The sequence below is a fragment of the Liolophura sinensis genome, chromosome 7 (genome assembly GCF_032854445.1).
Source record: "Liolophura sinensis isolate JHLJ2023 chromosome 7, CUHK_Ljap_v2, whole genome shotgun sequence".
Classification (NCBI taxonomy): Eukaryota; Metazoa; Mollusca; class Polyplacophora; order Chitonida; family Chitonidae; genus Liolophura; species Liolophura sinensis.
The window spans coordinates 53,824,750-53,839,289 of record NC_088301.1 but is presented as its reverse complement, the minus strand read 5'-3'; the positions used below and the strand labels follow the sequence as shown (position 1 = coordinate 53,839,289).

At 40.5% G+C, this 14,540-nt stretch overlaps 1 protein-coding gene across 6 annotated transcripts in view; it reads left to right on the top strand.

Annotated features, from left to right (window-relative positions):
• Positions 1–351: 351 nt before the first annotated feature.
• The window catches only part of LOC135470438 (plexin-A4-like), a 112,457-nt gene continuing 98,268 nt past the window's right edge, over positions 352–14,540 (top strand). For 4 of the 6 annotated variants that reach the window (XM_064749386.1, XM_064749387.1, XM_064749384.1 and 1 more), the window contains exons 1-3: positions 429–856; positions 11,240–12,387; positions 12,779–12,967. In XM_064749386.1, the coding sequence (XP_064605456.1) occupies positions 11,287–12,387; positions 12,779–12,967 (1,290 nt within the window). In that variant the 5' untranslated portion in view covers positions 429–856; positions 11,240–11,286. Of the gene's footprint in view, positions 372–428; positions 857–1,006; positions 1,027–11,239; positions 12,388–12,778; positions 12,968–14,540 lie in introns of those variants that run through there. The other 2 variants (XM_064749383.1, XM_064749382.1) reach the window with 2 other exon arrangements.

The following is a 14,540-nucleotide window of genomic DNA, read 5'->3' as shown; positions in this document are numbered from 1 at the left end:
AAATCTTACCGCTGCATGCTAACACAAACTGAAGTAAACCTAGCTGTTGTGTTGATGAAAACAGTGTGGTTAAGGTTGGAAAAGGGATTTTCTCTTGTGTTTTTTACTTCACTCTGTCTGCTCTCTTCAAATATAGCTGTCTATAGCATGTGTAAAGCGTCTTGCTCTTTACTGCCATTGGCCAAGGGCCTAAAAAGAATGAGTTAGCCAGTGCACAGCCCAGAAAGTAGGTCATCAGCTGTGAGATACTCTAGCCTAGGGGGCAGTGTCGTCAGTTTTGGCTGAGCCTGTTGGGGAGGATTAGCTACAGAGTTTCCCCAGTGTTCAGTCAGAGCCTGAGAGCTGTGGAGTACACAACCACTGTGACCGAGGTAGGAGTGCCCGCTGACTAGCAAGCCTTCCCTAAGAGCTCTTGCTCTGCTGCTGTCGCTGTTACAGCCAGCATACACAGATCAGTCCATCATAACCAGCACTGTGTGATGAACCCTGCTCCTTTCTCCCTACTGCCTGCCTGCCTGCATGCTGTATGTGTGTGTGTGTACAGATACCTGTGGCAGCTAGCCACGACGACCTGAAGATGTTTTCCTAGCCTGATATCAGAATTGTAGGATTCCTGTGTGCTAGCAGTTGGTCAGGGAAGGCGTTGGATTACCTGTGTAACTCGTTTCTTGTTAGATTCACCTGACGTGTGTGTCGGTTGTGTTTGTGAGGTGATACCCAGTGTACACACTGAAGGATACGTGGTACTGTGTAAGGATTGCCAGGGGCTTGGTTTGTCTGTGCCCGTGATCCGTGCCAGAGTTTTATCAGCATTACATGGAGTAAGAATGAATCAGCACATAGCATCCTGAAAAAGGTAACCATTTCATTTCCGCCTGCTAGCATTAATCTACTTGTCATTATTGGATTTCTGAGGACGAGAGCCGCTAAGGCACGTACGAGCTGTGTACAGGTGCATATAGTCTTTACTCCGTGCTCACTTACCCTTGCGCAGTGCTCCGTGCTGGTCACTTGATCATGTTCAAGGTAACTATTTATTTCCTGTGATTTGTATCAATCTGTTTGCGGTCACTTGATTGATTGAGTAAGCAGTGACTTTAAACAAGACACACATGTTACACTATAAGCAGTTTATGTCAAGGTGTATCTGGCTTTATTCATAAAGGTTTAGGCTTTGGATTAGAGTGTTGTTATACAAGTTGTTAATTGTAGGTCAGTAAGTACCTATAGAGCAGCCTAGCCCCATGTATTGGCTGTGTTTACACAGTGTTAACTCCATGTCTCAAAATCCACCAGTCCTTTCACTGGGACACCCTATTGTTAAAGCTGATGGCCAGGGCTAGCAATCTGTGGAATGCTGTAGTTGAATGGAAGTCCCAGGCAGGGAGTGGGCACACAGTTATAGGAGCTGACATAGACATAACACTTCCCATCTGCTGAGCTTTACCATCATCTGTAAGTATTTCCCAGTGCACTGACGGATTCCACCTTATACTTTCTAGTCTGTTTATATTTTAAACTGCCTCCAGAGTGGAGCAGTGGTCTTGATTAAATGTCCTTGTCATTTTCCCGTGTTGGCCCAAGTTCACTGGTCTGACAGCACTAGTGAAATCTCGCAAAAATGTAGCTCTTCCTGTTGTCTTTAGAGGCTTTTCTGTAATCTTAGTTTGATTGTGAAGCAACAATATCTGCTTCCATCTTCTGAGAGACATTAGATAGGATATCTTGAGAATTCCTAACCAAAGGCCCTCTGAACCTGATAACTGTTCCACATCAATGACTCTGGCTAAGCTGATAATGGCATTCATTTGTTTAGCATGGTATTGTGTCATGATGGTTTAGTGTGGAGACCTCCCCTCTCACTCCCCCTCTCTCCCCCCTGTGTCCAATTTCCTCCACATGTGTGCTAGCCCTCTGTGCTGCCATTCTATAAGAACTCATATTGACATCGCCCATGCAGATCCGCTTGGTAGAAGGTCATACCTGGCCCTTTCTTGCTGGCCCTGTAGCTCCTTCAGACTTGTCAAACAGGACTGTGGGAAAATGTTGACTGGATTTAATGCTTCACTGACCATGAAAACAGCAAAATATTTTCATTGCATAGATAAGTAAAAGATACTGAGGCATGTCAGTGTGGTTGAATCACCTCGAGTGGAAAAGGTAAAAGCAGAAAAAATATTCACCCCTTCAGAACTGTCTAATAAGTTTAATCATGCTGTCCATGTGTACAGTATGCAGGTGGATCCACATTGTATGGGATGTGTGACATAGACCTGTGTTCTTAAACCTGTTAAGGCTGGTCTGCCCTACCTATCATTATGACATTCACAACAAAAATGCATTTGTTTCTGAAAAAGCCCCCTTTTTTCACTCAATGCATAGCAATAGGAAACTGAGTGATACATAGATTTTTTTCCCAACTCTCGCCTTCCTCTGTGGGATCAAGGATGATACAGGTAAAATTCATGAAATAGCTCAGAGAGAATCTGGGAAGTAACATCAAAGGTTTTTTGTCAGTGGCTTTTTGCTATGGTTTTCTGTGTTTTATTTGTTTAAGTCCTTGAACAGTTGTGCGTGGGATTGGAGAGACAGACGTAGAACACTTGTTTGACATTGTTGATGCAGCCATATTGTGGGATGTCATAGCATCAGTTAGCGAGGAAAGGTTAGAGGCAACTTAAACAGAGTGCTGGGGGAGATTTCATCAACGTGAGAATGAAGACGGTAAAGCTGTTAGGTGGGTGAGGTTCCTTCAACAATCTCAAAGCTGTGCTGGAGATAGGAATGAAATCCTGGGCCCTGAACCCTCCGGGGTAACGGGAGATAGAGGTTTGACACTGTACGCCTTGCTACACACAGCCCTGTTATTGTTAAGGCCTAATGGTTTATAGAAGTTGGGAAATATGGTATAAATAGCTAGCTTAATGTATCTCACCTCACTCTGAGATTGCAGCTGAAGCAGTCAAAACTGGCTGACTGGTATACATGTATATGTAATGTACTACATCTAGAGCGCTGTTGAGGTACTAAACTGGAGGTAAGGTCTCTGTCAGAGGCTCATATTTACACTAGAGGCATAATCACTGAATCCATCCCTGGGGATGGGTATGGGTCCATGGCCATCCAGTCAGGCATTCGTTGTGAAACAGTAGACTTTGGTTTGTATATTTAATACAGTTTTGGTGCAAACCATATCACATCATATCTGCTAACTTATGAATTTATTGTAAGGTTGTATTTAGCTGACTAAAGAAACTAAATCCTACTCGCATGGAACCCTATACTACAATATAAGAGTCTGCATACCTGCATACAGTTGTGGTAAGAATGACAAGACAGAATGAAAACAAAAACGTATTGAGTGTGCAACATACCTATTCATGCCTAGGGTGATGGGGGTTGTGAAGCAAGGAGGAGTCAAGTGGTGGGTGTGCCCATCAGTCCGATTGTCAAGGTATCTTCCATGTCTCTACACAAGTCATTGTATAAAACGTGTATGGACCATGTATGATTGTCTGATGCACTTCTGAAAGGCAAAGAAAAGACAAGTGCATTGGCATTGGCTATGAAATAGGAGATCCCAAGCAGGTATTGTACCAGTATAACAAAGGTTTATTTCGGTCAAAGTTTGTGATTCTTGATATGCTTACAGGAACTGTTCTGTCCAGAGTGTGGTATGTGTATATCAGTATGTACTTTTTATGTTTGATGATTATCTTTACCAGTGTTTAGGATACATATTTTTGGCTTTTGGGGTACAGTTTTTGCTCATAGAAGCCATGCATGTACTTTGATGTAAGGGTTCATGTACATGCATATGTTGTCCCTTTGCACTGGTATCAAATACTGTGAATGTAGGTGACCTGGTAAGGAGTGTATAGCATGGCTAAAACCTGAGACATACCTTGTGGAGGCATGAAGACATGTTTGCCGAGTTGTAGGCAAGGTCATTTAGGTAAGGCTTGATCCCGGTAATGGCTTCCTCTGAATGACCCGTTTAGGTGACACAGGAATTTGGAGAGCTGATTTGAGGGGGCTGTAAGATAGTAAATCAGTTGATGTGATGTTTGTAGACAGACATAACTACTTCAGTTCCTAAGCCATGTATCGTGGAAATGACATGTGTAGATAGCATAGGTACGGTTACATTTAAACATGAGATCATAGAAAAGAGGTGTGTTCTTCTGTGTGTCAGTTTGTGAATGAACTTGTTGTTTAGTGCTGGATCTATTCTGCAGGAGGGACTTTGACCCAATGTAACATTCTGAAGTACATCTTCGTGTGTGTGCAACTGGTTTTCTTAAAGGTTGTAATACTAGTTGTACATCTGAAGGATCTCAAGGCAGTCAGCAGGAAGAGTTTAAGATGTGTTCCCTGGAGCATTCTCTTGTAATATCTCATGTACTCATTCCTTACTAATAAGACTGACCAGAGCTTTGAGATTTGTGTGTGGGCGGGGTTAGGATGTGGGTGAAGGACGTACATGTATGATTGAGGTTGTACATGTATGTGATTTCAGGAACTGGTGTACTTACAAGGTACTGTATTTGTTTTGCAAGTGGGAAGGAGCTATGATGTTGCAGTTGGTGCTTTAATGTCTGTACCTTTTCCATTACTGAATGCATGTTTTTATGCAAGTTTACGCTAGCAGTGTAGTGTAGAATCACATGAATAATACATATTTTTGCAGCTGTGGGATTGTTTTCCCATTGAATCTATGAATTTCAAAGGTGTACATACAGGTAGATCTTATTTTTTGTAGCCTGAATGGGGAGATATTTATGAAAATGAGGGAGGAAAAAATCTGTTCCTTTGCAGGACTGGTTACCATTAGCCTGTGTTGACCTGGTATAGATAGAAGGGCATGCAGCATAGGGGGCAGCCTTAACAAGCCATACTGGTCTGTGGCTCCTAGTGAGCAGTGTGAGAAAGGGCAGGCAGTGGCACCCTGTGTCAGGTCTACCCACTGCCGCAGATTGCATGCTGACCTGCTGTAAATCTCCCAGTCCAGGCCCACAACACAAAGGGAGCGAACCTAATATATTCTGTCTGTTGTAAGCCTCCCTTGACTCTTTAATACAGCCGATGCCAGGTAGAGGAATTAACATGCATATAGTCATCAGTGCCACTGGTCTTACTGGATCATTTCCATAATTGAGTTCGCTACCAAAACCACTTGCTTGTAGAAGTAGGGATTACTTCTCCTACACTGTCCGGCTGGGTGTAGCTGGACTTCATACTGTATATGTGCCACAGGCTAGCTGAGGTACATACATGTACATTACTGCCTTAAAGCCTTAGTTATGGTCTTAGTGATGTGCTCTATCAAATGTGCTCACAGCCAGCAGCATGCTTCTGATGAAGGCTCAGTGGATTAATCCAACACCTATGTATTACACAGAGCTGAAACAGACAGGACTCCAAAAGAAAAATAAATAAACAAACAAACAAACAAAGGTAAACAAGCAATTGGCAGCAAGTGGTGGTAAACTTGTAAATAAAATTAGAAAGATGCACATATGTCACTTACAATGTGACCACCCTGTTTTCTCTACTTTTTGAAATGTTTATGTGATATTTGTCTTGCAACATTTTGAGGGTTTTATTATGTCTAGACTGATAAAACTATACGAAGCCCTGCTGATGTAGTTTTGTATTCAAAATCAGATAATATTAGTGCGTAAGTTGAATTCAGAGTTACTCTTTTATAAGTGATTTCAAGTGATGTGGAATTATTGAACTACTTAATTACTGAATTACTGAATTATGTGTTTTTACTGAACTTTGTACACATTTCAGCTCTTGGCCAAATGGTTAGCATGTTAGCTCAGGACAAAGGCTTACCAGTTTCTCACCAAAAAAGTGGCTTTGAGTTAAGTCCAGCTCAGGGTCCCCCCCCCCCCCCCCCCACTCTCCATTCAAATGGTTCATTGTAGAAAATACATGTGGATTAGCAAAACATTTCAAATGCTGTATCTTACTGGGAAAGTGCTATTAATTTGGATAGCTGTAAGATAGCGGACGAGGACTGTGCAGGCCTTGCCATAGTGTTCCACTGCCAGGGTAAGAGCATAAAAGGGGAGAAAATGCTTTCTGGCAAAAACTGAAGTGAAGATCAACTCCAACGTTTACACACACAGGTGAAGAGGCAGGTTGAGCGTTGGAATGGGTATGCAGTTTCCTGAGCCAATATCTTCCTGAAATCAGTTGGCTGCATCAGTTATCAGCAGCCATATAACTGGGATACGTGGAAATGGTTGCTGATCTGGAAAGGTCTGATCAATAAGGACAGGTATACTTTGGAGTCTGTGTGGTGTTATGTGCAGCTTCAGAAGAGAAAGGTGACATAGCTAGCAGTCTCAGTACTATTGTCTAGCCCACTTTTCCTCCAGTGCTGGCTCGGCTTTAGCCAGCTTGGCTCATCTTCTCTCGTATTCATGGTGTGTTCGTTCGTTGGCCTCTTTCTCGCATACCTGCTGCACAAAACCCTGCCTACCTCGTGATCTTTTTAAGACTGGGGTGTCAGCAATGGGTAATCAGGTTTCCCATAATATCCGCAGGAATTGACTTAATAAGGTTATGCTAACTGCAGGCTATCTGCCACAGTGCTTTTTTTATCTTTCCATTCCTCTACTATATGTTACCTATCTAATCTGCTCATCGAGCAGGTCTGGGCTGGGTAATCTAGTTTCAGTTCAAATTGCCTTGTAATCCAAAGCCAGTTGGGGTTTAATCTTCATAGATTCCACTGCTGGTTGTTGTCAGATGGCACATTTAACTTCACCTAGCCAGTGGCTTGAGTCATGACAGTGAAATCATCACTTGACTTCACAGGTGGTCCACTGTATTAGGTGAAACAGGTGAGCGAGGAGTTGACAGTCACCTGATTACCTGCGATATCTCTCACAGAATACTGATTCATGGCAGATTACAAACAGCCATTAAAGTCGCAAGAGTATTATTAAACAAGCTTACAGTGGGTTTATGTTGGTCGCATTGGTACATATGGTTTACATGTAGACATAATGTGTATACATGTATTTTACTGTCACATATTTTGGTAAAACAGTATCCCACTAACATAGTGGTCAAGAAGATAAAATAATTATGTAGTTAAAGCAGCAGAATTAATCAAGGATTTGAAGGACAGATACACTTTTTTAAACGGAAAGGGCACTTACACGTAAGACATTGGAAAGGGCTAGTTTTTGCACATCTTCATTGACATACACATGTAGAAGAGCAGCAAACAGGTATCTGTCTAAATTAATGTAAATTGTTAATTCTATTTTTAAAATATATGCATGGAGAATCTATCAGTTGCTTCATGTGTATTTAGGTTGGTGAAAAATGGGTATTGGATAGATAACCCTTATGTATGTGGCCTTCATTTCATGGTTACCAGGTATGCAGAAAACTGGGGCAAGCAATCTTGGTCTATGGAGAGCTATCAGAACTCCTTCAGTGAGAAGTGAGTTGGTGGGAGGACAACAATTTGTACTAAACTAGGTCACTCTAGAATTTGATGGATGTTTCTTCCTTTCCACCAGAAAGGGTGTGTTTGACAGCCCCCAATAGAAACCCAAGTTCTGTCTGTGGCTGTTATATTTATTCTGTTACCTGTGAATCAATGTACATGTTATTACCTTTACCTTTACCTTTGCATGAAAGTGGATTTACCAGCTCACCTTTAAGCTAATCATTCCATGTCTTACCTGGGCCCAAACTAGGAATTAAGTCAGCCAAATAGGAGGGGTAGGGGAGAGGCATTAGCCCATCTGCATATCATATTTACTAAAGGGGAAAATGCTCATTAATGTTTTATCATTGTTGTTCTACTGGTGGCAGTGTATGCCAGTGAAGCCTAAATCCAGATTAGACATTCCTGCTATTCATCACGACACCTCTTGATAAAAGTGTGATAGACTGATGATACTAATCCCTCTGTGTGGCTTAGCCCTGGACACCACTATAAGCTGTATTATCAGGCTGCCTTGTATGGTTTTCAATTTTCAGTGGTGCCATCTTTACCACTTGAGGTTACAGAATATATAATTGGAGATCAGGAGGCTTGTGAAAGTGGCAGGATTGGACCCGATTACTTCACGCCTCACTGATTCTAGCATCCTAGGACTCTTATCCCAGGCATTTTTGCTATCCTCACCTCTGCTATGTGACATCTTGTCACTCTAGATCTACTTTATCTCTATACATGATTGGGCCATTAATTAATGGCGCCATTGTAAATATAAAGAGAAATCAAGTTGCTTGAAAAATGTGTACATCTTTAATCCTACATGAGTGCCCTTAACTTATGTAAGACAAATTAGTATTTGTGTGTGGTGATTTTATACATGTATGGACATTAAAAGGGAAGGTTTTGAAAAAATAACTTTATCAACTGTTGTAGACTTTCCATTGTTAAAAAAGTACAAGTGCATGTTCTTGCCTATCTTTCATGAAATTGTAAACATTCCGTAAAATTAATCTGAAAATCATCATCATAAGAACTTGAAAGCAAAGTTTAAATTTTGACTATTGTCATTTATTTTTATTTCATCATTTGTGCACCGATTATCTGCAATAAGCCTTATTTTCACATTTATTTCTGTGACCTTATTAAAGTGTACATACACAAAATCATTTAGTTGTGATGTCATCATACAGGTGTACATTTCTTTGTGGCGGTAATTGTATGGGATTAAAGGATCAGATTTTCACTTGGTGATGTGACATTTTCATGATACAGACCCTTACTAGAGCATGTGCATGCATATTGTACAACCAAGTGTGTTTTACTTGGTATAGAGCAATTGAGGTAGTGTTAAGTATCACTCTCTCAAGCACATCTCATGTTAACCTTGCAGGCAGTGTCATTGCAGTATTGTTTTGACCTCTCTGAAATTTGTTTGTTTGTAGAAGTGGAACGTTAAAAAAAACATACAGTTGCTCTGACAGATTTTGATATATGCATACACATATATATCAAGCACCTGTTCAATGTTGCTATTTCTGGTCAGCAGTCAGGCTTGGCTGAGACTTGGGTTTAGGACTGAATAGAGTGGGTCCATATAAAAATAACTACCTGAATATGGAAGTTTCGGACTGGCACATACATGTACATGTATATGTCATTGTCGTCGGTAAAAGCCAAGTTTTGCACAGTGGTATAGCCTTTGAATCTATTCTTTGTATTACCTGTCGTGTCCTTAAGCTTAAGTAATACGTTCTGCACCATTTAAAGAGAGCCTTTCATTCAATACCTGAGCCATTTAACATCCTGAAATGTTATCCACATTTGTTAGCCTTGCAGTACTTGGGGTCATGATGTCACTTCAAAGCTATGCTAACCACTACATGTATTGTAGGATACTGTGCATGGGTAGGCGTAGGGTGTAGTGACGTATAAGTTTTATTGCACTTTGTGAATGGCTTACCTGTAATTGTAGGGCGTTTTACACTATATGTTGTTGAAATGTGAAGGACTGAATTCTAATGGCATGTGTAATATAGCCATATGTATAAGGATTAAGAAATCCTTGGCCATAATTTGGCAGAGTGAAAAAAGTTCTCCTGAAGATTTTTACTTGGGTTTGTACTAGTAATAATACTATAAATTCAGAAGACACATATCTTACTCGAGAGCCGTGTAAGATATAATTATACATGTACATGCATATGTTAAGACTTGGAGATAGAAATATTTGGTTAAAGGTTAACATGTAAGTAGCTCCTCTCTTGATTATATTACCTGTAATTACCTGATGACTATGTCTCACCGCTCAAGTGCGTGCAGCAGTAGCTCTGGAGTTAATGAGTTGTGAAACAACACTAATATATATTAATTTTGCTGTAATCCATGTCGTCGCGTGGGTATAAATCAGTGAGTTGTTTTCAAGGAATTTGAGCTAGATGTTATTGGGATAGTTAATCGATTCTGTGTACAAGAGCCCTGAGGGTAGTTCTGTGATTTCTGGTGTGTGTATGGTAGGCTGGAAATCCTTTGGTTAAAACGTCTGTTCTCCTGGCTATTTAATCAGAACAAGTTGTGTTGTTTGCAGTGCTAGAGGATACAGGTATTTTCAGCACTTTCCGTTTTCATCAAAACACTATAATATTGGAAGTGATTTCAGCCCATCACTTCGTTACACCTAGTTTAATGGCTGTAGTTTACCTAGGGCGAGAATGTCTACAGCTGCTCATCATAACAAATATCTACTATTAGTGCGAACATCTCTGGATTTTGTTTTTTTTTTTTGGTCTTGCTTTCTTGTCACAATAATAATTCAGAATGGAATATACAAATGGGTTAGTTGTAAATGCACAACTATACAAGTGCAGTGGGAGGCTTAGTTGGGCTACACAAATGAGAGTAAAAGTGCGACATCTTTCTGCTGTTCATGTGTACCATATATCCTGTGTACTTTATGAACACACATGAACTGAAATATGTGATGTATATGTACCATAGAATAACATACATACATCGGACTGCTTTGTTAAAAGTGTAATGGAGTTTATGTGTGGTACCAATGTATTTCATGTAATAGAAAGGCAAGCAGAAATATTGTTGGGAAAATTGTACCATTACTGAATCAGATTTCACATCCGCTATCATTGTGATGTACCATTGCCTTGACAATGTGCGAATGGTGGCATAGTGAGTCTGCCGTATTAGGTGTCATATTTTGCTTGCCGGCAAAGCAGACTAGTCTTATGTGTTTCCATGGCAATCGACCAGAGGTAAAATGTTCAATATCATTTAGTGGGTGATACCTTAAGAGAAAATGGCGTGGTGGTCTTTGTCCCTTGGTGTCAATACAATGAGAATTACTACGTGGTTTTACTGTAAGCCATCACTAGAGCACTGCTGATGAATTATTCACATACATCTAACCTTGGAATACATCTATCCTGCATCTTCTAAATTGGGGTTTTCGTCTATGAACTATACCTCTCCATTTGTTGTTCAAAGTTAGACCTGTTTTAGAGTATTTTAATCTAGTAAGTAGTATTGTTGTTTGCTTAGCTTGTTTGCCTCTGGGAAACAAAGCTGAGTGGTGAAAAAAAAAATTTTCCTCCACTTAGACTTTAATGATGTGCCATCCTACAAGTGATAAAGTTTCAATGTTTTTACAGTTCAATCCAGAAAACCAGAGTAATAACAGGCATTCCAAATTTCCTGAAAGTCGTTTGTTTTACAATCTGCATATTTATTTTTTCTCTTTCTGCTTTTCAGTTTAATGAAGCCAAAGTGTAGAGCGTGGAGATGAGGATTTAGCCAAGATGTGTTACACCGCCTTTTACTGTTGTGTTGTACTGACTTCCATCTTGTCTGTAGTATCCTCAACATATGTGGTCAGTGAATTTACTGACCCAAGCAATCCTGGCATCTTCAACCATGTTGTTGTTAACAAGAATACTGGCATCATATATATGGCTGCCGTTAACAAAATCTACAAAATCACTCCCAACTTGACGTTAGAAAGCTCTGTGAAAACTGGCCCTATGAAAGACAACCCCCAGTGTTACCCTAGAGACCCATTTCACTGTCCCACCCAGGAGTTGAGGCCTAATTTCAACAAGGTACTTCTGATTGATTATGGGAAAACACAGAGACTTATAGCATGTTCAACTCTTTTCCATGGATTCTGTGAGAAACGAGATCTTCAGAATATCACCAAAAAGGATGCAGATGTGTATGAGCCCGTTGTGGCCAATGACGAAACCTCATCAACTGTAGCATTTATTGCCCCTGGTCCTTCTCCCAGCCAGGGGGAGCCACAGAGCAGTGTTATGTATGTTGGAGCCACATGGACAAATGTCGGCCTCCCAGCATACAGAGATCTTGTTCCTTCCTTCAGTAGCCGAAATCTCACAGACTTCAAAATATTTTACAAGAGCTGGTCAGCAAGTTCAAAGCAGGATATAGAATCTCAACAAAGAGACAGATTTCGAGTGGAATATGTGTATGGATTTTCTTCTGACAACTTCAGCTACATGGTGACAAAGCAAAAGAAGAACACTTACTCCTCCAAGTACATTTCTAAGATGATACGAATTTGCCAAAATGACAAGCGATACTATTCCTACGCAGAAGTTCCATTAAATTGTTCTCACCAAGGAACAATGTACAACATTGTGCGTGCAGCAAGAGTGGGTAAGGCTGGCACAGAGTTAGCACAAAGTCTTGGAATTGCGTTAACAGAAGATGTTCTTTATGCAGTGTTTTCAAAATCACCTGCAGAACAAGAAGACTCTGCAATGTGTGTTTTTCCATTGACAAGAATCAGTGATATTTTTACTCAGAATATCAAGAAATGTTTCGATGGGGAAGGTAGCACGGGGCCAGGTCATATTATCCGACCAACTGAATGCTTCAAATCAGTAAGTATGAATTCTGACTATTTCTCTGCCTTTTAACTTTTTGAAACCTAAATACCATGATTTCTGTGCCAGAAAATGGTTTTGTAGTGGAAGTGGATTGTGTGGATTAGCATAATGTTATGTTAGCATAAGACAAATAAACCAAACATTGATGCTACTGTGATACGTCAGTAGATATCTCTTAACAGGACTGAAGCTTAGTAATTTAGCATTAAAAGTGAAAATCATTATATACACCATCATTTAACCAGTCTTTATCAGAACTGTCTTCTCAGATCATCTAAGTGGAGTATCAGACTTTTGATGCATATATACATGAACACACATAATTTGTATTTAGTTCTTTTGATCTTCTTCTAAAACCATCTGTTTGTTATCTTTTTCCTTGTAGAAGTACAGTATTACAAAGGACTACTGCGGTGATTATGAGATTAATAGGCCAATTGATGGGACAATACCAATTAGTTCTGAAGCAGTGATAAAATTTGCCTCACCAACTAATGCCACCGCCATTGCTGTAACAACTACTCATGATTACACAGTAGCATTTGTTGGACTGTACAATGGACATCTGAAAAAGGTAAGACTGTTTGTGTCCCTACATGTAATAAAAAGTATGTGTGGAACAGTGGGTTATCATGAATGATAACAGTTGTTTTGCCAATAGGATGTACACATACAAATTTTCTCAAGACACACACATGCCCACTGTATCTGGTGACAGAATGTTATTTCCAGAGCTTATCGGAAGCAATCACACTAGCTTCAGGCACATGTACAAGGCTTTGACAAAGCCTGTTCACTATCCCAAGACAGGCTTAAATTGACAAGAGATAATCCTAGTTTAGTGCTAGGGGGTATTTTCTCATAGTTACTGGTAAATAAGCGGTGCCAGACTAAATTAGAAATGGTAAGAGTGTGGATGTACAATGCTGTAGTCTTGGGGATTTGTAGAGGCTGTATGTCTTCAAGACAGATATGCAGGTGTGTTTGATCACAAACACAAAGCTGTGGCAAGAACATCTTAATTGAGTTGACCGTCACACCTGGTAAATTTGGGGAGCCCCAGGTACTTCCTGATGAAGGGTCTCCCTTAACCAATAACTTGGTCTATAAATTGAATCTACAAGGTCTTTATGTGACTGGCTTTAATCAATCTAATCAATTTGCTCTTCATCAGAAAAGTGAAATCTATTTGTGTTTCTGAGCAATGTATTGATCAGTTTCCTGTTTGTGGGTGTAAGTGCAGACTCTTTTGCAGCAAGCTGTGCCAAACCAATAGGTAATGGCACTTGTAGGCATTTCTTTCTGCTCTGTCCTGGAATTGCTGGCAAGCTTCTCACTGATATTACCTAGCCTTCATGGCTGTCCTCACAGTGACCCTATCCCAGTGTGCAGCGGCAAGTGGCCCACCCCTGGTGTTTATAGAGGCATCCTCCACATATCTGTGCAGAATATTTGTCTGGGGCTCTGAGAGGCTTCTGAATAGCTGCTTCGATACCGGTACATGGCTTTAAAGCACTGTGAAGTAATTAACCATCTGTACGTAGCCTTGTCCCAGAAAACAACGCTGCTGAAGTTGGAGATGGTTTCGCACCATTTCGCACAACCTGTGTGTATGTGTTAGAAATGTCAATACTCCGTATTCTTGGCCTGTTAGTATTGAGGCAGTAGGCCTTGGCGTAATTGTCGAGAAAGCCATGTAGGACCTGTAGCATAAAACATTCACACTCAATCTGCTCTGAATCCTGGCAGAATGCTTAGAATTTACAAAATGCTATTGACTTGCCCTATCAAACCTCCCTAAAAGGCATATAGTGTAGTTTATGCCAGAACAAACATGCTTTGCCGTTAGTCATTGCGCACAATTTCCAGAAATCAATTACTGCTGAGATTGTGGCAGCATGGGCATGCTTAGTGCATTGATATGGAATAAATGGGATAACTGCAATTAACGAAACACCTGTTAGACTTATGTCTATCATCGTGCCCCATTACGAAGCTTGTGCTTCTCTCTCCAAACACAGCTCTCAATGACTTCTCTGTTGACAAAGCTCTTCCCTCGGGTGAATCCACAGTCTTCAAGCTGGAGTCTGATCTACTCTCTGTCAATAACATCCAACCCAGCATTTATTTCAGCATTTATTTCTCAG